This window comes from Schistocerca gregaria, chromosome 4 (assembly GCF_023897955.1).
Source record: "Schistocerca gregaria isolate iqSchGreg1 chromosome 4, iqSchGreg1.2, whole genome shotgun sequence".
NCBI lineage: Eukaryota > Metazoa > Arthropoda > Insecta > Orthoptera > Acrididae > Schistocerca > Schistocerca gregaria.
In genome coordinates this window covers 675,194,912-675,218,243 of record NC_064923.1, presented here as the reverse complement: position 1 = coordinate 675,218,243, position 23,332 = coordinate 675,194,912, and the positions used below count along the sequence as shown (strand labels likewise).

At 37.1% G+C, this 23,332-nt stretch overlaps 1 protein-coding gene and 1 non-coding gene across 10 annotated transcripts in view; both read right to left on the bottom strand.

Annotated features, from left to right (window-relative positions):
- The window catches only part of LOC126268086 (threonine--tRNA ligase 1, cytoplasmic), a 136,943-nt gene that overhangs the window by 109,970 nt on the left and 3,641 nt on the right, over positions 1-23,332 (bottom strand). For 4 of the 9 annotated variants that reach the window (XM_049973582.1, XM_049973585.1, XM_049973586.1 and 1 more), the window contains exon 2: positions 9,382-9,717. The exons of 4 other annotated variants lie outside the window; for them this stretch is intronic. In XM_049973582.1, the coding sequence (XP_049829539.1) occupies positions 9,382-9,681 (300 nt within the window). In that variant the 5' untranslated portion in view covers positions 9,682-9,717. Of the gene's footprint in view, positions 1-9,381; positions 9,718-16,094; positions 19,197-23,332 lie in introns of those variants that run through there. One more of the 9 variants, XM_049973584.1, reaches the window with a different exon arrangement.
- On the bottom strand, positions 10,624-10,697 carry Trnat-ugu (transfer RNA threonine (anticodon UGU)). Its single transcript has one exon. It is a non-coding gene; the product is annotated as a tRNA-Thr (tRNA).

Genomic DNA, 23,332 nt, shown 5'->3' with positions numbered 1-23,332 from the left:
TTTTTTGCAGCTTGAGGGGTATCAAATTCATCACCCCAGTCTCAGTCAAAATCCGAGGAGCCCAGAGGCTTAAACTGGCTCCCTATTCAACAGAAGTAGATCATCTAGATGTTATGGAACTTCAGATATTTCAACAGACGATTTAAACGTGATCATTCCTATTCCATCAGACATATTGAGACCTACCTTGCAAGATATACTGTCGATGTATGGGAAGTGGTTTCACTCAGTGCAGCCCACTCCACAAATGCCAGCAATTCCTGAATGGAAGACATTAATGCAGTCTAGCAGTAACACAGTTAATGGCAGGAGACGTGCAGTAATTTTCTGGTCACCCATTAATTCACAACTAAGTGACTTCAACACAATTATGCGCCTCTGCAATATGCTGTCAATGACAAACAGCAGCAAGATGGCACATTTAGACATCCAATCCCTTTTCCACCAACACTACATAGGTCACTGACTATCACACTTATAAATTACACACTTTTCAGCTGTTGTTTATTGGAATGAATTTTACATACATGTTAATTTAACAAATGCTAATAAGGACCCACTAAACTGAAAATAATTCCACCCTAAAACACAAGTTCAGTGAAGTTATTTTGATTACTTATATAAGAGAACTGGACAGGAAATGCTGGGGAGATAATAGTCTGACTGTAAGCTGAAAAGTGAGCAGTGCTCACGTGGGAAGGAAGTCCTGGAAGAATGCAACAACAACTGTACAGCATGATTAAAAAACAATTTCTCCTCTAGCATTGTAGAGCAGCGTGCACTTTCTGTCACTATGTGTTTCTTCATTAGTATGTAGGAAATTTAATAGATTTCAATTTTGTACTGGGAAACGTTTTCACTAGAACCTGCAGTTTTTAAGATAGCCAAGAAAACCCCCCAAAAAAAGTGACCTTTCCATATTCCCCATCCCCACCCATTGGTCAGGATTTTTAAGTTGCTCATAACACTTCCCCTACCACTGCACAAAAATCTGAGTACTTGAATTACCCCTCAAACAACATCTTTCGTAGACTGGGCTATAACATGGTTTAGGACACCTGATGGTGGCATTCAAATATAATTCTTCTGTCAAAATAGTGACAAGTTCAGGTAATGATGATGGCAGCAATACCGATTATGCACCTTTCTCTCCAAGGTAGAGCACAAAGGCTCAATAACACTGAAATCTGGTGACTGTGGTAGCCAAGGGAGATACAACCACTCATCCTTGTGCTTGCCCTGTCATCATGAAACACAGCAACACCAGTGAGGAACAAATATTTTATTTTACCATAAGATGGTATTGATCCGCTAAAATGGTCACATAATTCTTGGCAGTAACGCGACCTTGTTGCGTAACCATGGAGCCTATGGAATACAAAGATATGGCTGTCCAAATCATCAGTTGTGGCCCCTCCCTCCCACCCCCACCACCTAGCAGTCTGCACTGTAGGCTTAGGACAGTGTGCGTAAAGCTGATCACAAGTTAGAGTTAGTGAAAAACAAGACTCATATGACCAACTAACTTTCTTCCATTACCTCATAGTTCATGTTTTATGGCTCTGGCACAAAATTTTCCTTTTATGGGCATTTGCAACAGTGGTGTGTGCTTTTGAATTCCAGCTTCTCCTGCACTTCCCAGATTATGGAGCTCCCTTCATGTTGTTTTGGTGCTGACAGAGTTTGTGAGTGCAACATTCAATTCTGCAGTGAATTTGCACCTGTCATACTCCTTATTTTTTGTCACAATCCTCTTCAACGACTATCTACCACAATCACTCAACACACACTTTCATCGCATTGTGACTTTTGGATGATGTTTTTCCACTTTCCTTGTACTCAATACAAATCATCGATAATGTGCCTCCTGAAACCCCAAACACTTCAGCTCTCTTGGTTATGGAACCAACCCCCCCCCCCCCCCCCCCTCAATCATACAAGCACCAACAATGTGCCCACATTTGAAGTCTTCACTTAGGTCGAACGTATTGCACTCACACTTACACAGAACACTGTTCTGACCACAGCTGACACTTCCAGCACATTGAGGGCATTGCACAGGTGTGATTTGTGACTAAATACAACAGTGCCACCTGCAAGCTTGACTAGCATCTACATTCACGCATGCATTTGTCATGATGTTTTCATACTTTCCTCGAATCCCATGTGAATATTGCCTACCCTGCTTGCTTCTTTAGAGGAAACCTAATGGTTCTGCCGCACTGGTTAGGTTGTCAGTTCACTTTGCAAGGTAACAAATTTATGGCATATAAATCTGTTGTCAACCTGAAGAAGCTTTGAACACCAAAGTGGTTTTCTAGATACACCCTTACATATCATTTAATGTGGATTCTAAATAATTGTGCACATTGGCATTTTTCGCTTTGCACAAACATCACCAGAGGTGAAGTAGTGATAAGGAACAGATAAAGGCCATATTAACCACCAAGCTGAGCCTGTACAGAAAAAAATTAACATAACTTGCATGCATTAAGGAGAATACCAAATCAACTAAACAGTGAAACACTGTGTCAAAAAATTAAAAAAAAGACAGGACAAAGTTATAACAATATGAGTTTTTTTCTGGGTTCCAGAAACCCCACAAAATAACCGACAAAATTCAACTCGACGAGAAAAAATTGACAAACAAGATAGTGGTTGTCAATCAAAATTGGCTCTTGCATCATCAAGATAAAAACATGGGGCACCCAGAAAGACATCCCTCTGACAATTTCTCTCATTTATTCAGTAATGCATAAGATCTCAGCTTGGTGTGTGCCTTCAGATGACAATGAACACTAAACGGGTTCTTGTTTGTTAGTCAATAATGATCAATGCTTTTCTGTCTTGTACAAAGTTACAAAGGATTTTTTGGAATTTACAAACACATAAAAATATTTCTGGAAGATAACTGATGTAGCATCTATTGATTGTTGGGAACATTTCCCAGAAAGGCTACACGTGAGCAAAAATAACTGATCAATATAGTTTTCAGGAAGCTGAGGTAACATAATATTATATCAATGAAATCACCCATGGCATTTTTATGACAAATTGTGTGACTTGGACTTCACTGATATCTGCTGATGTTGGTTAGCACATGAACTTGCCTGTCTGCCTGAAGCTTTACTGTTTTCATTTATTGTTCAACTAACACCTGTTAGTGAACTAACTGACAGCATGTGGGCATCATCTGTATTTGAGTGTTCCACTGCCAAATATACAAAACTATGTTCTCCTGGGCTAATGTGGGAGCTATTCAACAAACTTCTACACTACTATATTCACAATTTATAAGAATATGAAATGGAATGATCACATGGGTCTGTCATAAATAAACCAGGTGGCAGGCAGCAGTTCATTAGTAGAATATTAGGTAAATACAATCTGCCTACAAATGAGACTCCGTACCAAACATTTGTGTGACCCATCTTAGAAAATTGTCAAGTGTGTGGGATCCATACTGAATAGGACTGACTGTGCATACTGAATGGATACAAAGAAGAAGAGCACAAATGGTCCACGGGTTCATTCGGCTAATGGGAGTGTGTAAAGAGGACACTGAAAGAAATGAACTGGCAGATACCTGAAGGTAGATGCAAACTATCTTGTGAACACCTACAGCAGAAGTTTCTAGGAGCAACTTTAAGTGATGAGTCTAGGAATATGGTTACAATCTCCTATGTATGGATTGGAAAGACAGGAGTATGCTAGTTATACTAATTACAGTACATACTGAGGCATTTAAGCACTCCACACACTAAGGAAACCAGCAGCAGCCCTAGTAACTGGTCCAAGGGCTGTTACCCTGTGCCATGCACTTCACAGTAACTTGCAGAATATGAATACAGATACAGGTATTCATTAGTTTACTGATACTGAGTATGAAGAGGTGATCTGTACTTACTTTCTTAGGAAAAGAAGAACTACTTAGCAAAGGCCGAAATAAAACACACTGTGGATAACTGATTTCAGTTAACTACATTACCATCATTAGATCTGTAATAACATTACAAAGGTGCTAAAACAGTTAAACAAATAATGCCAGATTAACCCATAGAGGAATCAGTGACAACATACCCTCATACACGTTATTACAAACATTCAACATACCTTCATACACATTATTACAAACATTTTGTGCCTGATGCATACAAAATCTTTCCATTAAAGCTCCAGATGCACAACAAATGACTTGACTGATGTGTTGGCACATCACAAGTAAAAGTTTAAAATTACTATGTACACAACATTGCATCCATATAATCACACGTCATGCCTACTAGGGCGCTATAGGACTGACTGTCAACAGCCAAGACATAAAGTAAACTGACAACAAGTATGGCAGATGTTGCCGCAGTACATAGTTTCTACCATTAAAAGTCAAATATGTAATTTAAAAACCCATGTGCTCAATGTAAGAAGCAGACTGTAACCACTTTTGACCACTTTCTGTTGGCATGCCACAAAGTAATTATGGACTTGATACAGCCAATCACATTGCCTAATCTTACTGTGCTCTAAGCATGGTGCGTTGCACTAGAATAAAAGGCCCATTAACAAATATAATAAATGAATCCTTCACATCAGGGACATTTCCAGAGCAGCTAAAACAGGCAAGAGTTGTACCTTTGCTTAAGAAAGGTAATGCAGAAGACATAGAAAATTACCGGCCCATTTCCCTGCTGTCAGCATTCTCAAAAATAATAGAAGCAATTATGAAAGACAGATTAATGAATTATCTGAATAAATACAATCTTTTAAGCAAATCACAGTTTGGTTTTCGAAGTGGCAAAAATACGGAGTCAGCCATAGTAGAATTCACAAAAGTTGTACTTAATGCTCTTGATAAAGATGAGTGTGTCACAGGCATATTTTTGGATCTTTCTAAGGCTTTTGATACAGTCGACCACAAGATTCTATTAAATAAATTAGAAGCATTAGGAATAAGAAAGGTAGCTAATGACTGGTTTCGATCATACCTAACAGATAGGGTACAAAGAGTAGAGATAACACATACTTCAAATAGATCTAAACATTTAGTAAAATACTTATCAGAACCAAAACATATTAATATAGGGGTTCCACAAGGTAGCATATTAGGACCAATACTATTCCTGATATACATCAATGACTTTCCCAGTAGTGTTACTCATGGTGAGAAAATTCTCTTCGCTGATGACAGCAATATTATAGTCACTGAGAGAACAAGAGAACTCCTTACCGAGAAAGCAAATGAAACTCTCAAGGAAGTTTACGATTGGTCAATAAGCAACAAATTGACATTAAACATAAAGAAAACTAATGCCATGAACTTCAGTTTGAAGAGGAAAAATGACAATGTTAAATTAAATATAGATGGCACCTCTATAGACTGTGTAACAAATGCAAAATTTCTAGGAATGAATATTGACTCTCAGCTGAAGTGGTGCGAACACACAAAGGTACTTGCAAACAGAATGTCATCAGCATGTTATGCCCTTAGAATTCTATCATCTGTGTGTAACATGCAGTGTCTTTTAGTTACATATTATTCATATGTACACTCAATTCTTAGCTATGGCATTCTTTTTTGGGGAACAAATCCACAAAATATGAACACAATTTTCAAACTCCAGAAAAGAGCCATAAGAATAATAACCAGAAATAGTAGTCGAGCTCATTGTAAAGATCTGTTCAAAACACTGGGAATTTTAACTGCTCCATGAGAACACATTTACCAGTCAGTTGTACACATCAAAAGTAACATTGGCAATTACTGCACAAACAGCTCTGTCCATGACCATGCAACAAGAGATAGACTCAACTTACATTTACCAAGAAAAAATAAACATAAAACTCAAAACAGCATTTTCTACCAAGGAATAAAACTGTACAATAAATTACCAAAAGAGATTAAAGAAATTTCAAAAATACACTTATTTAAGAAGGCAGCTAAAAAGTACCTGTTATGCAATACATTTTATACATTGAAGGATTACTTAGATAAACCAGAGTAGGGGTTTGATAAAAAAAATGTTATACAAACAAATAATAATAATAATAATGATTATAAAACATCCAATATTCCACATAACACCTTCACTTTATTATTTTTCTTCTTTTTTCCTTTCTAGAGACACTCTCCCCTCAAGCTATGCATAGCACAATACTAACACCTCTTCCTCTTTCTGAGCTCAACATCTCACTCATTATGAAGGGATGCTGACTCAGTTTTTCAGGATAGCAAATGGGAACTTGCAGTACAGAAAATGGCCCAAGGATCACCTGTGTGTGTGTGTGTGTGTGTGTGTGTGTGTGTGTGTGTGTGTGTGTGTGTGTGTGTAGTGAGTGAAGTGTTATGAAACAATGTGTGTATAGTGTGTGCAGTGACTGATAGTGAAATATGAGTGAATAGTGTGGCATTACATTATTTAATGAGTTATTTGTAAATAAATTATTGTATACCAGGAGTAAAATCTAATGATTGTATCTAACTAGAAGTCTGTAAATATATGTGTATACGAATTAGCTTATTGTAAATTGATCTAAGCTTGTAAATACTTTGACATGTCCTATATCCTTGTAAAAAGAGATCTACGGATGAATAAAACTACTACTACTACTACTACAATTTTAAGATTAGTTGTGCTAGCTCCAGACTTTGGGTTGAACACTGCTGTATTTTAATAATTTCCTAAAAGTTTTTTTTTGGCATTTAGTCTCAGTTCTTTTTATAATGTTTAAATATTTTTAATTTTCATTAGTATTTATGTTGGCACTTACTTAGCTGTGTTGTCACAAAGGTACTAGCAGTTTGTGATGAAATAATGGCATTTATCATAAATATGATTTATAGAATGTCTTAACTATGTTTTGTCAGGACGAAATCATCAAGAAGTATTTTTCTTTAATAGCATTTCAGAACTTTTATCTTTGGAATTATGGTAGGTTTCAAAATAAGTATTTGCCTTTAATGGTAGAAACTATGCACTGCAGCAATGTTTGTTGTACTTGTTGGCAGTTCATCTTATGAATTGGCTGCTGAAAGTCAAATCTTGTCCTAGTAGGCATGACGTGTGACTATATGGATGCAAAGTTTGGTGATTTGTGTACATAGTAATTTTAAAATTTTACTTTTGATGTACCAACACATCATTCAAGACATATGTTGTGCATCTGGAGATTTAATGGAAATATTTTGCATGCATCTGGCAAAAGATGTTTATAATAACCTGTATGACTGTATATTGTCATTGATTCCTCTATGAGTTAATTTTGGGATTATCTGGTTAACAGTTTGTAGCAAATTTGTAATATTATTGCAGATCTGATGATGGTAACAGTTTACAGAAACTGGTTATCCACAATAGTGTTTTATTGCGATCTTGGTTAAGAAGTTTTGTTTCTCTTAAGATATAGATATTCACTTCCAGGAGTGTTTCGTTTTATGTACTTCCAGAAGAGTTTGGAACTATTGCTTTCTGTGATTTATTTGTACCTAATGGGTGCTTAACAAAATCCGCATTGTTGAAGAAGGGGGACTTACAACACACTGAAAGAAGTTTTGATCACCTGTGCCTTTTTAAGAAATATGCTGCATTCATCTGATTCTCTACAATACGCAGCAGGTCAAGTCCATAGATAAATGTAAAGCTACCTTCTTGTCAGTAAATAAAACAAAATGTTACAAGATGAACTTTTATTGTTTCATTTCACTTCACTTCACTTCATAGTGTTACAAGCAAGAAGATGACATCAGCTGTTCTGGAATAAGAATACTAACTTATGGAATAAGTCTGTACATTTTGGCTTTTAAGAATATGCCATTAACTATGCATGGAAGAGGGATGTTAAGGTAGTCCTCAACCTGAATGCAGGTTTGAACATAACAGTGCTTTACAAGACATGGTCCTATTGGAGTTAGTATGCTGAAGGAAGGAAGGAAAGAAGAGTGGGTTTAACATCCCATCGACATTGAGGTCATTAGAGATGGAGCACAAGCATGGATTGTACCAAGAATGGGGAAGGAAACTGGCCATGCACTTTCACAGGATCCAGCCCGACATTTGCCTGGAGCGATTTAGCAAAATCATGGAAAACTTAAATCTGGATGGCTATACATGGGTTTCAACCATTGTACACCTGAATGCGAGTCCAGTTGCTAATCACTGCAGCACCTCACTCAGTGAGGTGGTATGCTCTCTTCTTCTTCTTCTGACATTTGAACTGACTTACCAAGCCAGTTACTGGGGGACTTAGAGTTCAATGTTGACTCTGAACCACCATGCAACTTGGGATTTCAATTTCATTTGCCATGCAGAGACACGTCTCCAAGCACTTTGATGTGCGAAAACAGTTTATTCGAATATTGTAAAACAAATGATAGTCTCTCAGTTTCATGTGAAGTTGAATTAATGGTATGGTACTGTCTCTTCTGCAACAGTGTGTCCAAAACTTAAGAACTTATAGAAAAATGACCAGTTATAATGAACTCTCACTGGGGTATTAACAATTATGAAGCTAGACTACACAAAGCTGATCACCAAAAATGGATATCATAAAGCAGATGTACAAACCAGACCGCTAAAGCAAAAAGTGTCTTCAGAAAAAGCAAAGAATTTAACATACCAATATAAATAGCTGTCAAATTTTAAAAAAGAACTGGTAAAAGTGTTATGAACACAGTGTTGCTTCATATACTGAAAAGACTGAATTTGTCTGACGTGTGACTCTAAAGACAGGCTGAGAAGATAACAATGAAGTGCCACATATTGGCAGTGAGAGATCTACTGTAACAAAATCAAAATCACTTACTGGACATTTACTGTGGAATGAGGAGTGCTACAAACAATAACAGAATGAGGAGCAGGGTGACAGTAAGGAGTAAGAACACATTTGCCTTATGCGTATAAATTACAAAACAAGCAGGGTGTGCTGTGAAGATAGTATTAGAGGAACTGGAACTACTGCCTATTAGTTTCAAATTGATCAGCAATGGGAATTATGAACTAGAATGAGTATTTAACAACTCCTTGCAAACTGTAACAACACTGCAGATTTAACAACCAAAGAGTGAAGAAAATATGAACTCCTTGTGAGGTATTATTGAGGCCAGCAATACACTACTTTCACAGGCCATTTTTATGTGATTACGGGCTTACTATATAAAACACTTAACTGTAAAGAAATGTTTACTATACTCTAAATGGCAGAAATAAAGCTTCTAATTACACTGACAGGCAAATTTGCTGGCATGCAGCTTATACTATTTTTACACTTATATGTGCTACATCCTTACAAAATTATACTTGCATTTTACTGTTACCAGAAAAATTTATAAGTGAATGTCGACATTAATGAAACAATAATCAGTATTAAACCCACAAACTGAATGCTCACCTTCACATTATTAGATACTGTGGGAGATAGTTCTGCCCCTGAAGATTCATTTATGTTATTAGAAGGGTTGTTCTCTGAATTAATCTGAGTATGTTTTCCATAACTGGCAATGTGTCGGAACCAGCGACAAACATGAGGGAGGTTTTCTGGTGGTTCACTTTCTACTGCAGAAAATGTGATAAAATCTGACTGGCTTATCACAAACCCTTCCACAAAACTTTTATCTGAAAGATGACAATTCAGCACTTCCAATCCCTCTTTTGTTTTGAGGTTGCCGAAATTTGGCAATCTGTCAGCCATTATTAGCTACAAATCTGTGTACTGGATTCAAAACTTCTGTAAGGAGTAAAAGTTTAGAAATAAGCTGTTTGATTGTTATGTTCATCTAAATCAGAAAGTCGTTTATAGAAATTTCACACACACACACACACACACACACACACACACACACACACACAAAGAAGAAAGAAAGCAAGTAAGAAATACCACACTGAAACAAGCACCAAAAAATATGAGTATGCTGTTAGTTCTCTTTCGACCACAGAGCATTTATGAATACAGAGAGAGAAATATGATGAATTTAAATACATTTGATATACAGGAAACTTCTTCAAACTGATTCTGTTTAGAAGCATTACAAGTAAGCAACTTTTTAAAAAGGGGAGAGGGGACAAGCACTATGACAGTCAGTTTGCAACTTTACAGATATCCTTAGTTGCAGAATGTGTTCACTGAAGATTTAGCAATGATGCATTATGTACTATTCAGCCACCACAGATTGTTAGCATAGCTGAGTAGTAGTTATATGGTGTACTTCCGTAGAAAGAAAAATATTGTTGATTAAACTTTACCTGCGTCACAATATTATGCAACAAATGTTCAGGACTAGCTCATCACCATGAATCTGAAACTGGCACTGGTCACATCCAACTTGTCATCATCTACATTGTTAGTAACTGTCAACATTATTTTAGTCCGGGTGGAAACTTGGAAAGTATAACCATCTAAATACACGGTAATGTGTTAAAATCATGAGGCAGAAGCAACATCTTATGCCAATTTCAGTAGAAGACCAATAGTATTGAATTTGTGTGTTTTGGTGAACTGTGATGTATGCTGATATGATGGCTAAACACCCACCCACCGTCAGCATATGACAAAGAAACTATGAATGATGACTAACTGACAACCTCAGCTGCCGATAGGTGTTGTTATACCTCGATGTGGACAGCTGAAAATGTGTGCCCCGACCGGGACTTGAACCCGGGATCTCCTGCATACATGGCAGACACTCTAACCATCTGAGCCACCGAGGACACAGATGAATAGCGCGACTGCAGGGACTTATCCCTTGCACGCCTCCCATGAGACACACATTCCCAACTGTCCACAATTCTACAAATGTATTGTACCTTATAGACATTTGCCCACCCACTCATTACTCGCGCACGCTTTGGCGATTCCCGTAAGAGTTTGGGCAACCTGTGCGCATTCACACAGACGAAGGTCAATGGCTGGGTAGCTGTTAACTATATATACGAAGACAGTAACTCGAACTCTCGTCTCGGTCAGGCACTGTTTCAATCTGCCAGAAAGTTTCATATCAGCGCATACTCCGCTGTAGAGTCAAAATTTCATTCTAGAAACAGTTACTGTTGATGAAGAATTGTGGACAGTTGGGAATGTGAGTCTCACGGGAGGCGTGCAAGGCATAAGTCCCTGCAGTCGCGCTACTCATCTGTGTCCTCGGTGGCTCAGATGGACAGAGCGTCTGCCATGTAAGCAGGAGATCCCGGGTTTGAGTCCCGGTCAGGGCACACATTTTCAGCAGTCCACATCGAGGTATAACAAGACCTGTCGGCAGCTGAGGTTGTCAGTTAGTCATCATTTATTCCAGGGAAAAGCTGCATGGTCATCAACAGTACCTGTCATTTCGAGAACAAGTTACTGTCTTCGTATATAAAGAAACTATGGTTTCTGGATCAGGCGCTACGCAGTATGCATGATGCCAACTTGGATAAGGTTAGTGCCAGTCAAAGATTCCTAATGGTGGCTTAGTCCAGAACACCAGCCAAAAAATAATTTATACGCAGCTTAAAAGTGTTTTAAAAGATGTAGTTTACACAGAATATGGAGGCAGTGCAGTAAGATGCATAAAATGTTCACCTTCAACCCTCTTCCTGACTCTAAGCAAATAAGAACACTAAAAACACTGGAAATATTTACAGTACATTTACTCCATTATAAAGTTTGTGGCTCACTCATGATTTTAAAACAGAAGCAGACTCATAAAAATATAATAATATCAGGAATAAAAGTAACATCCAGTACTTGTAATTTATCAGTACTCTGTCACAGAGAGATGCTGAGTACACAACCGTAAAAATCACTGATTGTCTCACTAGAGAAGGAATGGCTAATATACAAGTAGGTGAATTTTAAGAACAAATTGAAATATTTTCTATTTTTGATTTTCCTAAAACTTAGATGAATATATGATATTACAACGTGTTGATGAGAATGAATTAATCAAAAAATCTAAACTTAAAATTAATTTTGTCGTAAATAGGTGCAGCATGTACTCGTGTAAATGACTAGCAAGCAATCATATAAGCTCTGACAAAATGTGTTAGTTCATTATTTGCAGTTCTTTGCATACTAGATTGTAGCACAGCAATACCAGTGGAAAAAAGACATTCTGATTTATCTTATTTTACTTTTACACATTGCAAAAAGTTATTGTATGCACTAAAAGTAGCTAAATATTCCAGCATAAAATAATTAAATAATTATTTAATTGCTTCTCACTAATATCCTGGATTTCTAATAATTTCATGAAGTTTTTTGACAGTGTAATCTGCTCAGTCTTCAAAAGCTGAAATAGAAGCTTGCTACCTGGGCTGTATAAAATCAAGTTCTCGGATAAGCGCAATGCAATTCAGGAAAGGTTTTTTGTGTGAAGTCAGACTACAGACGCCTTCGCACCACAACTGAATAGGAAATCAGTTGACCTGCACGCCACCATCTTTTTCATACTTTGTGTTAGATATAATGGATGACAATATTTACAATCAGCACACCTATCTCCAGGTCAGCAACATTAATTTGCATAACTGAAGCCACTCGTTTTTCTTCTCAACTGTTCTCATGAAGCTCAGACATTGTTCCATTACACCCACCAAAGAAAACCTTGGTAGTTCTAAAGATTAAATCCTGTACTTATATGTGATAATTCATCATGTTGATCACTCAACTGCAAAAGTGACATTTTTTCAGATTAATGGGACAAAAATAAGTACTTTGCAAAAGCACCTCAACATTCTTAAGGATGTTCCTGATGCTGGATGCATTCTTAGCTTCACGACTTCAACAGATGCCCACTAGTTTTACTGCAGTCTGGAACACGGGTGTCCAAACCAGTGGGCAACATACAGCCCAAAGGAATTATCAAATTGGCCCAAGAAGTGAGTATGTATCACACGATCAGTGGAGCGGGGGCTGTTTATCTCAAATTATCATAAACTGAATATTTTCAATATGAAACTACTGCCACATAATGCTATTCCCTCACTGGTCCATTGTGACCCCCCCCCCCCCCCTCCAAACAAGTGTTAAGTCTATTACGTGCAGCTCAAAAATCAAATACAATCATCTTCTTCTAATATGGCCCAGATAATCTAAAAGACTGGAGATCCCGTGGCTAAAACATGGATATAAAAATGTCTTTGTGACTGAATTATGTTTGAATGTGTCAATTCTTGCATGTCTTAGAACAACTGTAATATTCAAAACCAAAAGTTAAGAAAAAAATTGATTTGTACCAGAATACAAATGTATAAATGCCAGTTACATCTGAAACATTGCACTGTATGGTGCGGAGACCTGGAATTTGAGGTAGGAAGATGAAAGAAGATTGGAGGCACTAGAGATGTGGAAAAAGAATGGAAAAAGTGAAATGGGAAGACCGACAAAGGAACGAAGGAGTATTAATAAGAGTTGGAGAAGAAAGAAACAGGCTGAAAGTCATTATAAAGAGAAAACAGGACTAGATTGGACATTGAGGAGGGGCTGTTTATTGAAGGAAGGAATCGAAAGAATGGCGGAGAGAAAAAGGAGAAGAGGAAAAAGGAGATATCAAATGCTGCACAATATCCAAGGAGACAAATATTCAGAAATGAAAAGACTGGCTATGGACAGACAAAAGTGGAAGAGGTTTAACCCATGACAAGACCTGCCTTAAGGCAGAATGCTAATGCTACTACTACTACTACTACTACTACTACTACCTCACAAAACATAACATATATTTGGCAGGAATTTTTAATTTTTTTAAAAAACCAATGTGACAGTTCTTTTCAATAATAAGATTGGATTAAGGTAACAAATGAAGACAGACAGAAATATGCTTGCATGAATAATTGGCATACAATTTCTGTGGTTGGGAGTAGCAAGATATTCTTAGGGGGTAGTTAAGGTGTGCTGTACTTGCTCAGTTGAGGTAGTTACTCTTTTACTGTTTAAGATGTGGTCATTTCCAACTTGATAGGATGCTACCTGCTGCACTATAGTGCTAAGATATGCTAAAGGAAGGGTAAACCTTCCACATTTGCAGTCTCTTTATGATTGTGACTGCTGTGAAAATGTCTTTAAATATTAAGTGCCAAGACTGATTTGATACCAGTAGGTGCCTTGATCATTATACCTGCAGTTCAGACCACAGTGTGTCACAAAACTATACCAAAACAAGACAGTCATCATGATTTTGTTTAATCTACTGAAGAACAAATTATAGCTTAGAAACCAGACCACTGATGACCAAAAAAAGACAATTTTACCAATGTACATGTCATTTCTGTGCTCGCACAAACAACAACAGGACTCATTTAAAATTAACTACAGGAGTTCAGAATCAGGGACCAGACATATCTGTCAATGCTCCACTGTTGTGTTAATATTTCAATATTTCATGAAAGGTACATGGTCATTGCCATGTTCACAAAATGTCTGACATGTTACAGTGCCAACACACTAAATGGTTCAATGCAAGATATCAGACTTCCCAAGTTTACTTTGGCAAATTTCCAAACATTCATCAATGTTTTTGCAATAGGCCTCACTCATGTAAGAACAGAAATCCTTTATTAGTACTTTGGTCTGATGCCTGAGAGGGCCTGATGGCCCAATGTGATTTGAGTAAATAAATACATAAAAATATATTAAAAACAAAGATTCCAAGACTTACCAAGCGGGAAAGCGCCGGTAGACAGGCACAATAAATAAAACACACAAACACACACACAGAATTTCTAGCTTTCGCAACCGACGGTTGCTTCTTCAGGAAAGAGGGAAGGAGAGGGAAAGACGAAAGGATGTGGGTTTCAAGGGAGAGGGTAAGGAGTCATTCCAATCCCGGGAGCAGAAAGACTTACCTTACCCAGCTAGAAATTCTGTGTGTGTGTTTTATTTATTGTGCCTGTCTACCGGCGCTTTCCCGCTTGGTAAGTCTTGGAATCTTTGTTTTTAATATATTTTTCCCATGTGGAAGTTTCTTTCTATTTTATTTAAATACATACAAACATTTAGAACATTAATTTGCATTTATTCCAAGTTGGAAATTTCAGTAATGACTGCTTTACGATGTTGAAAGCTCCACAGATAAGATAATCAATGACAAGTTACTAAATCGAATAGGGGAAAAAAATAAATTTATGCCACAACTTGACTGAAAGAAGGGATCAGTCAATATGACACATTCTGAGGCCTCAAGAGATCATCAGTTAGGTAACAGAATTGGAGGTTGCAGGGGAGCAGGGGGGGGGGGGGGGGGGGGAGGCGAGGAGGAAGGAATGACAGGTGTAAAAAACTGTAGAGGGAGACCAGTGCTTAACTATAGTAAGCAGTGAAAATGGAAGTAGGTTGGACCAGTCACACATGGATAAAGAGACTGCTACAGTATAGACTAGAGTGGATGATTGTATCAAACCTGTCTCTGGATTGAAGACTCTAACAACACTTAAGCTTCTGACTACCATACACAACTCTTTTTTTCTAATATTCCTCAAGCTGCAAAAGAAGCATTTCCGAATGTCAAGTAAGACTAAAGCTTCCTGTTGTTGATCTCAGGTGGATAAGAATAGACAAATTCATAAATATAAATTTAGCATTTATTTCCAATTGTGCCACCTCATTCAGTGGTTCCAAAACTCTCTCTCTCTCTCTCTCTCTCTCTCTCTCTCTCTCTCTCTCTGTGTGTGTGTGTGTGTGTGTGTGTGTGTGTGTGTGTGTGTGTGTGTGTGTGGACGAGATTCTTGAAAATAACACATCCTCCAGTACTTATATGATTACTGTTAGTCATTTACAGAGTGCCATAAATCAGCATAAAGGTACTGACAATTCTAAAACAATATGCCTTTTCAAATAATGGTAAAGCAAGGCAAGGCCTATTTGAAAAGTTAGTATTGTGTCCATTATGTATAAAACAAAAACTACAATGAACTAATAAATGTCAGAAGAGAGAACAGCACCAACAAAAATGCTGCTATCTGTAAAAATCTCAAGAAAATACACAACAGTATTCAAATAGATCGGGGACTCTTACTACCAAGTTTAAAAAATGTCTAACTAAGGAATAAAATTCATTACTGAAAGCTTATGTTGTTTGCCATATATCTATAAGAATTTTCTGTGTCATCATTCATTATGTAAGAACTTACAATAACTCATTATGAGCCTGCCTTTCAACTTTTCTCCTCACTTTCCAGCCATGAATTCCAACTATGTACTGCTTCAGAGTATTTGTCATTTCTTTTTGTTTTGTTTTGGGCACTGGAATTTCTGAATTTCTTGGCTTCTGTAGTACTTTTGTGTCTTCCTTATATTTCTAGATTTTTTTAAATATTATTTCTCGTGTTGTAGTTTTATTAGTTTTTTTCTCTTCCTTTCTTGTTTTCATGTATCATTATATACTAGATGAAGTGGTTACATTTATTGTGACAGCTGCATGTCTTGTCACAGAAGCTTCCTGTGTCACCCCTGAGTTACCCATGACTTTTTCATTTCTGAGTCCAACTCCTTTCCATCAGTATTTCTAGCAATGTATTGCACCTGTATGCAACTTGCATCTTTCTGAAATCTCCATGAGATTTGCATTCAGTATTAACTATCTTTGGAGACACAGAGAAACTTACTCAATTCTTTTCCCAGCTTTCAGTTACATTTGTTGTTGTTCAAAGTTGTGGGAGGTGGCACTGCTTTTCTACATGTCATATCTTTCAAAACACAAAATGGCCCAGTAGAAAACTAATGATTTAAAGAAATAACATGGTTTTTCAGAAACTTTTTACAATTTCCAGTGAGAAACTTATGACCTATTCCTAAAAATACTTAAGAACAATAAGCAGCAATTTCTGTCTGAATGATGTATATGATATCTATAATGAAATATTTTTGCAGTCCAAAAGCTAACTAAAGCACCCTCCACTATAAAGCAAGATGCAGGAAACAATGAACAGATTATGAAGAACAGATCTGGTACTCCACATTTCACTTGACAATTGAGCACACACCGTTCCAACATAAAGATGTGTGTATACCCATTCATTTACAATGAACATTTTTGTGGCAGCTTTAGAACACTGTACTGAGCAAACACATATCAAACCATGACAATTTGTGTACACAAAAAAGAAAGATAAATGCCTAAGACATAGAACATAAATATAAAATGTGTTCCAAGATCCCCTGATACTGATATAGGGAGGGCAGACAGTATTAACCATTACAGTGCCTTCAACTAAGTTTTTGGTTCACAGATATATCATACTATCTTCGTGCAGGACCCCTTTCTAGCTGCCCAAAAACTACTAGATTGAGAGATGTTTGTATACAGCTACTATAGCAATAAAATTATCTTTTCAATCATGAGTACCCACGGGCATTAAGTACAAATTAAGCTGTCTAGAAAGTACATAATATGGGAAGGGAACTACATGACAACCTTAGGTTTGAAGTGAAAGTAATAAGTGGACTTCTGAGATAATTGAGCCTGACACGAGCAATGACTGGCTTACAAAAGATGAACAAAAAGAAGGGATTATACACATTTTACAAGTGCTTGGTATCTCTCTTGGCACTTACAAACTTGCTAATGGGGCTCAGTTAATGGTCAGCACTAACTAAATGTGTGCAAGAAAAAGAGCCCATTCATGTGTGCATCTGGTGAATCAATATTTCATCTCTTAAAGAAATGGATGTGAACAAGTAAATCTACACTAGTATTCAGCAATTCACACTTGAGTGCTGACATAAGGTTCATCAAACCAAATTCATGCTACACTCATACTTAAAGCCACTACAGCTCATCCACAAGATATGAGCTTTGTGGATTGTCTGCACAGATTCAGTCTGGACATGGGGGAGGGGGGAAAGGAAAGCTTGATGACTTCCAACAAAAGGAAAGTTTCAGCATTTCATATAAATTCTAGTGTCACATTACACATCACTACTGTGAATTTATCTTACAACACTTCTTGTGCTGAAAGATGCAATACTAATTTCTAATGCTAAGTGATGGGAGTGGCAGGTTCCACAACAGATTTGAAACAGCAAATGCAGTGAAATATTAAAGTGATGAAGCACTGCAGCATGGAATAACACTTTTAAGCCTCCAATACAAGCTAATAAATTATCATTCAGAAAAATGGAGGAAAATCCTCTTCCAATGGCAACATCGATATCTTTCGTGGGTAAACATGGAAAAAGCAGTTACAATTATACAAATATTTTCTATTGACTACAATGTCCACAAAACAAAAACACACACATCTTATCTCAAATACATGCCTTCCCCCGTCCCCCCATGAGTAGATTAGCAAATGATTGGGATTTACTGTGCTACTCTCCCACTTCATTCAAATTCTAATAGTACTGTACTGTATAATGAGAAAAAAAATACAACAAAATGTAATACTGTAATGGTAGTAGTTTCTGTTCAATACCTTTGTAATTCAGTAACTGTCAATAGTACCCCCAATATGTACTAAGTTCATATTTATATGACAACATACAATAACTGCCAAATACAATGTAATAAATGTCTACCTCTCCGTACATAAGCTTTTTGGTACCTGCTATCAAAATATTTCATCACTTGACCAGTAAATTAAATGACTTACAGGCACACCCCTCCCCCCTTCCACCCAACAAACATTGTTGAAGTGTAGTGGCTTGAACGTCTCAACAATACAGATATCTGTTCCATAGGTGAAACCACATTTGAGGGGTATCTTTGGAAAGACCATGAGCAAATGTAGGTCCTGAAAAGGGTCAAGCAGCCTTTTCAATAGTTGCTCCATCAAGAATATGAATGACTAAACTGATCTGGCATTGTAACATTAGCCAAAATGGCCTTGATGTGCTACCACTGTGAACAGCTGAAAACGAAGGGGGAAACTAAGAGTCAATATTTTTTTTCTGGAGGGCATACAGTGTTTCTGTTGGTTCAATTATGCTCCCATTCTTAAGCATAAAATAGTTCCCCATTTAGTCTCTGGGTGGAAACTACTCAGGAAGATACCATCACCAGAACCATGGAAAGTCACATGGCTTAAACCGGTAGAATTCTTAGAAAATTTAAAAATAGAGATGGATAGGGTGAAGTTAGTAGTGGGAAACAGTGAACTTTGGTGGTATGAAGAACACAACTTTTGGTCAGGTGAATACAGGGTTATAAATAAAAAATCAATTAGGTGTATTTCAGGAGTATGTTAGGTTTACCATGTGTCTGGGATTAGTCCAAACACTCCTGGTTTTTTAATGCTGTCCAAAGTTGGGAAAAAAAAGTCTGGGGTTTGAGAATTTTATGAGTGGTGAGGATTTTTCAAAATTTTTGACCTATCTGTTCTATACTGCATTTTTAAACATTCTCTCTCAGTTGACCTAGGAGAAAGCACTGACGACGAAAGGGAGGCATGGCTACTGGATCCACTGCAATATGTCACTTAGTGATTTGACGACAAAAGTAACTCATCTACACATATTTGATCATTTTATCTCTGTTCATTTTTTGTCTCATTGTTTTGCAATGGGCAAAAGAAAGTGTGCAATTAATGTTAACCTGTAACACAAATTTCAACTTGTGTAATGGTGATAGCAATGAACATGTTTATCATACACTATGTCCTGCAGAATTTTCTTTCGAACATAATGGAAAGGGTTATATTAAAGACCACATGAAAAAAACTAGTGGTATTAATGCTACTGAAGTTTTCTTAAAGCTGAAGGTGAGAATAACAGTGATATGGACTGTGCTGCTAAAGAGGCTAAATTTTCATATCACACTGCTAGACATAAACATAAGATGCACACCTAAACTGGTTAAAAGGTTATACGATCAAAATTTTAATCTGCTAACTTAGGCAGTTATTGTTATGTCTAATGAAAAATACAACTGAACAAAAAAGGTTTTATGTTTCAGTAAATTGTTAAGATTTTTTGTAATTTCAAAAATATGTCCTGGATTGGACCCATGGTTAGTGACAATGTGTCTAACAACAAATAAGAAAATAGGAATGCAGGTAAGTTACTATGGACAGCCTAATGAACATACTACTGTAGCCAAGGCAGACACAAAGTCAGCATCAACCACAGTATAAATCAAAAGATGTACACTGAGGTGGCAAAAGTCATGAGATAGAGATATGCACACATACGGACGGGGATAGTATCACATACACAAGGTATAAAGGGTAGTGGACTGGAAGAGCCGTCATTTGTAATCAGGTGATTCATGGGAAAATGTTTCCAAAATGGCTATGGCCGCACATGGCCGAATCTGAACACAGAGTGACAACTGACACGAGTGCCTTTGCTAACAGCATGACATCGCTTTCAGCACCTCTCCTGGTCTCATTACCATATATTGGGTGGATCCTACACAGGAAAACCATGGCCTGGTCATGTGTTCCAGTCAGTTGGTAAGAACTAATGGTAGGGTTTGAGTGTGGTGCATCAGACCCCACAAAGCCATGGACCCAAAATGTCAAGGCACTGTACAAGCTGGTGGTGGCTCCATAATGGTGGGGGTTGTGTTTACAAAGAATGGACTGGGCCTCCTGGATGTTCAGCCACTTGCAGACAATAAGTGGCCATTCATGGACTTCATGTTCCCAAACAATGTTGGAATGTACTGAGGCATCAAGAGATCACCAATTTGGTATCGGAGGGCAGTGTGGAGGGTAAAAATTGTAGAGGGAGACAAAGAGATGAATACACTAAGCAGATTCAGAAGGATATAGGTTGCAGTAGGTACTGGAAGATGATGAAGCTTGCACAGGATAGAGTAGCATGGAGAGCTGCATCAAACCCGTCTCTGGACAGGCTTGGGAAGCCCAATTCAAAGCTCGATACATAGTAATGTGAATGATGTCATTCACAATCAGTAATACAGTACATCACAATGTGCCAGACCCTAAGAGCAATGTACAATTACTCGTCGGATGTGTTCTCGACATCACACGCTGCAGGATGGTATTAGTCATACATACATGGAAAACATAAATGGATACTTCATGTAAACAGACTTTTTTTTCATTGTATTACCTCTCAAATGTCGTATAAATTAAATAATATGACCAGTGATAAAGAAAAGATCACTAATAAGTCTGAGTGGGAGTTGAACAGTTGCCTCATACATGTTCACCTTACAAAGGTTGAACACGAGACACTTGACCACCATGAACTCTAGTGTCCAACACCTAAGCATAGATACATAAGCCAAAAATAGACATGTAAAAATTCTGTTGCAATTTTTTCAGAATTTCAGGAGTCATGCATATTACAGCTTGAACATTATGTTGTTTTAATGGCTTACTACAGGTGTACAAAGTCTGAAATAAACCTGTGATCCCAATGTCGGGGCTTCCCCTTGTCAGTGTACAATGAGCTAAAAGGAATTATTCATGTAGTTAAGAGAGAGAGGAAAATTTAATTGTGATGGAAGACTTGAGATTCAGTAGCAGGAAATGGAAGAAAAGAAGGAACAATGAGGAACCTACATTATAGAATTTTGCACAGAGCCTAATTTATTCATTATTGACACTTGGCTTAAGAATCGTGTAAGGATGTTGTATACATGGACGACATACTGGGAAGTTTCAGATTGACAATACAAAGGTACAGCAGAGATTGTGAAACTATATTTTAAACCACAAGACATTTCCAGGAGCAGATGTGGATTCTGAGCATAATTTATTGATTACGAAGTATAGGTTAAAAGTTAATAAATTGTAAAATGGTAGAAAATTAAGGAGGTGAGACCTGGATGTGTTGAAAGAATCAGAGATTATTGAGAGTTTCAAGGGAGCATTAACTAACATTTGACTGTAGCACTAGAAGAGAATAGAGTAAAAGATGACCGATAACTTAAGAGAGATGAAATAGCACAGGTAGCATAGCATCAATTGGACAAAAGGGGTGAGACGTAGTAGAAATCCTTGGATAACACGGGAAAATTGACTTCAACTGATAGAAGGCAAAATTATAAAAATGCAGAAAATGAAGCAGGTGAAAAGGAACAGCAACATCTACATAATGAGACTCATACAAAGTATGAAATGACTAAGCATGAATGGCTACAGGAGAAATGCAAGGCTGTAGAAGCACGTATAACTAAGACACTGACTGATCGATACCACCTATAGAAAGATTAAATAGAATAAACAGTCTGAATATCAAGAGCTCAAGATGGTGAAAGAGAATTAAATAAATTATGTAAAGTTGAAAACTGGAATGAATATATACAGGGTTACAAGTAGGGAAATGGACCTGAAGACAATATTATTGAAAAGAAAGAGGAAGTACATGAAGATGAGATGGGAGATATGACACCACAAGAAGAATTTGACACATGTTAAGTCAGAACTGTGCCCCTAGAGTTGATGACATTCCCTCAGAATTATTGAGATCTTTGGGGGAAACAGCCATGACAAACCATTCCACCTGGTGTGCAAAATATGACAGGTAAAATACCCTCAAAAATTCAGGAAGAATGTAATAATTCACATTCCAAATAAACCAGGTGCTGATAGGTGAGAGTATTACTGATCTATCAGTTTAATAAGTCATGGTTTCAAAATACTGAGAAATTATTTACAGAAGAATCGGGAAAATGATAGAAGCTGACCCCCGGGAAGATAAGTTTGGATTTCAAAGAAATGTTGGCAATATTGACACTACATATTATTTTAGAAGGTACATTCAAGAAAGACAGATCAACATCTAGGCCTATAGCATTTGTAGATTTACAGAAATTTAACAGCATTGATTAGATTATGTACACATTCTTAAAAGACAGCAAGTATAAAATAGGAAGAGAAGGGTCTGTGGGAAGGAATGTAACAAAATACTATTTGTATTTTTACTGTGATAATGTAGGCACAGTAGGATTATTATTCCTTGGAATGTGACAAAATAAGAATGTATGTTACTCCATGGTTATTGTAATTCACGTTTCAGTGTGTGCACAATAAGAAAATAAAATAAATGAAAAAATCTAAGGTAAACCGAGTTCTTAATGAATGTAGAGAGCAACAAAGTGGTAGCTCCGATGTCACTGGCAAGACAATAGTATTTCCAATGTAATTTGCATCAAAATTTTCAATGTGTTTTTTTAAAACTTGAAATTGTCACCTACTGTGTTTGAAAAATACACAAATGTCAACAATAAGTGGAAATGAAGGGAACAATTCAGAATGTCAGCTGGAAACTGATAAGGTTAGTGTTAACCTATTACTGTTTTGCACGGAGAAGCCAGACATCTGGTTTTGTCAAGCCAAAGCGCAATTTACAATCACTGGTATAGCTATGGAGGTGACTAAAGTAAACGATTTTCTTGCTCAGATGGAGTAAAATTTGTTGAAAATGTATGGGATATTGCTAGAAGTGACAAGAACAA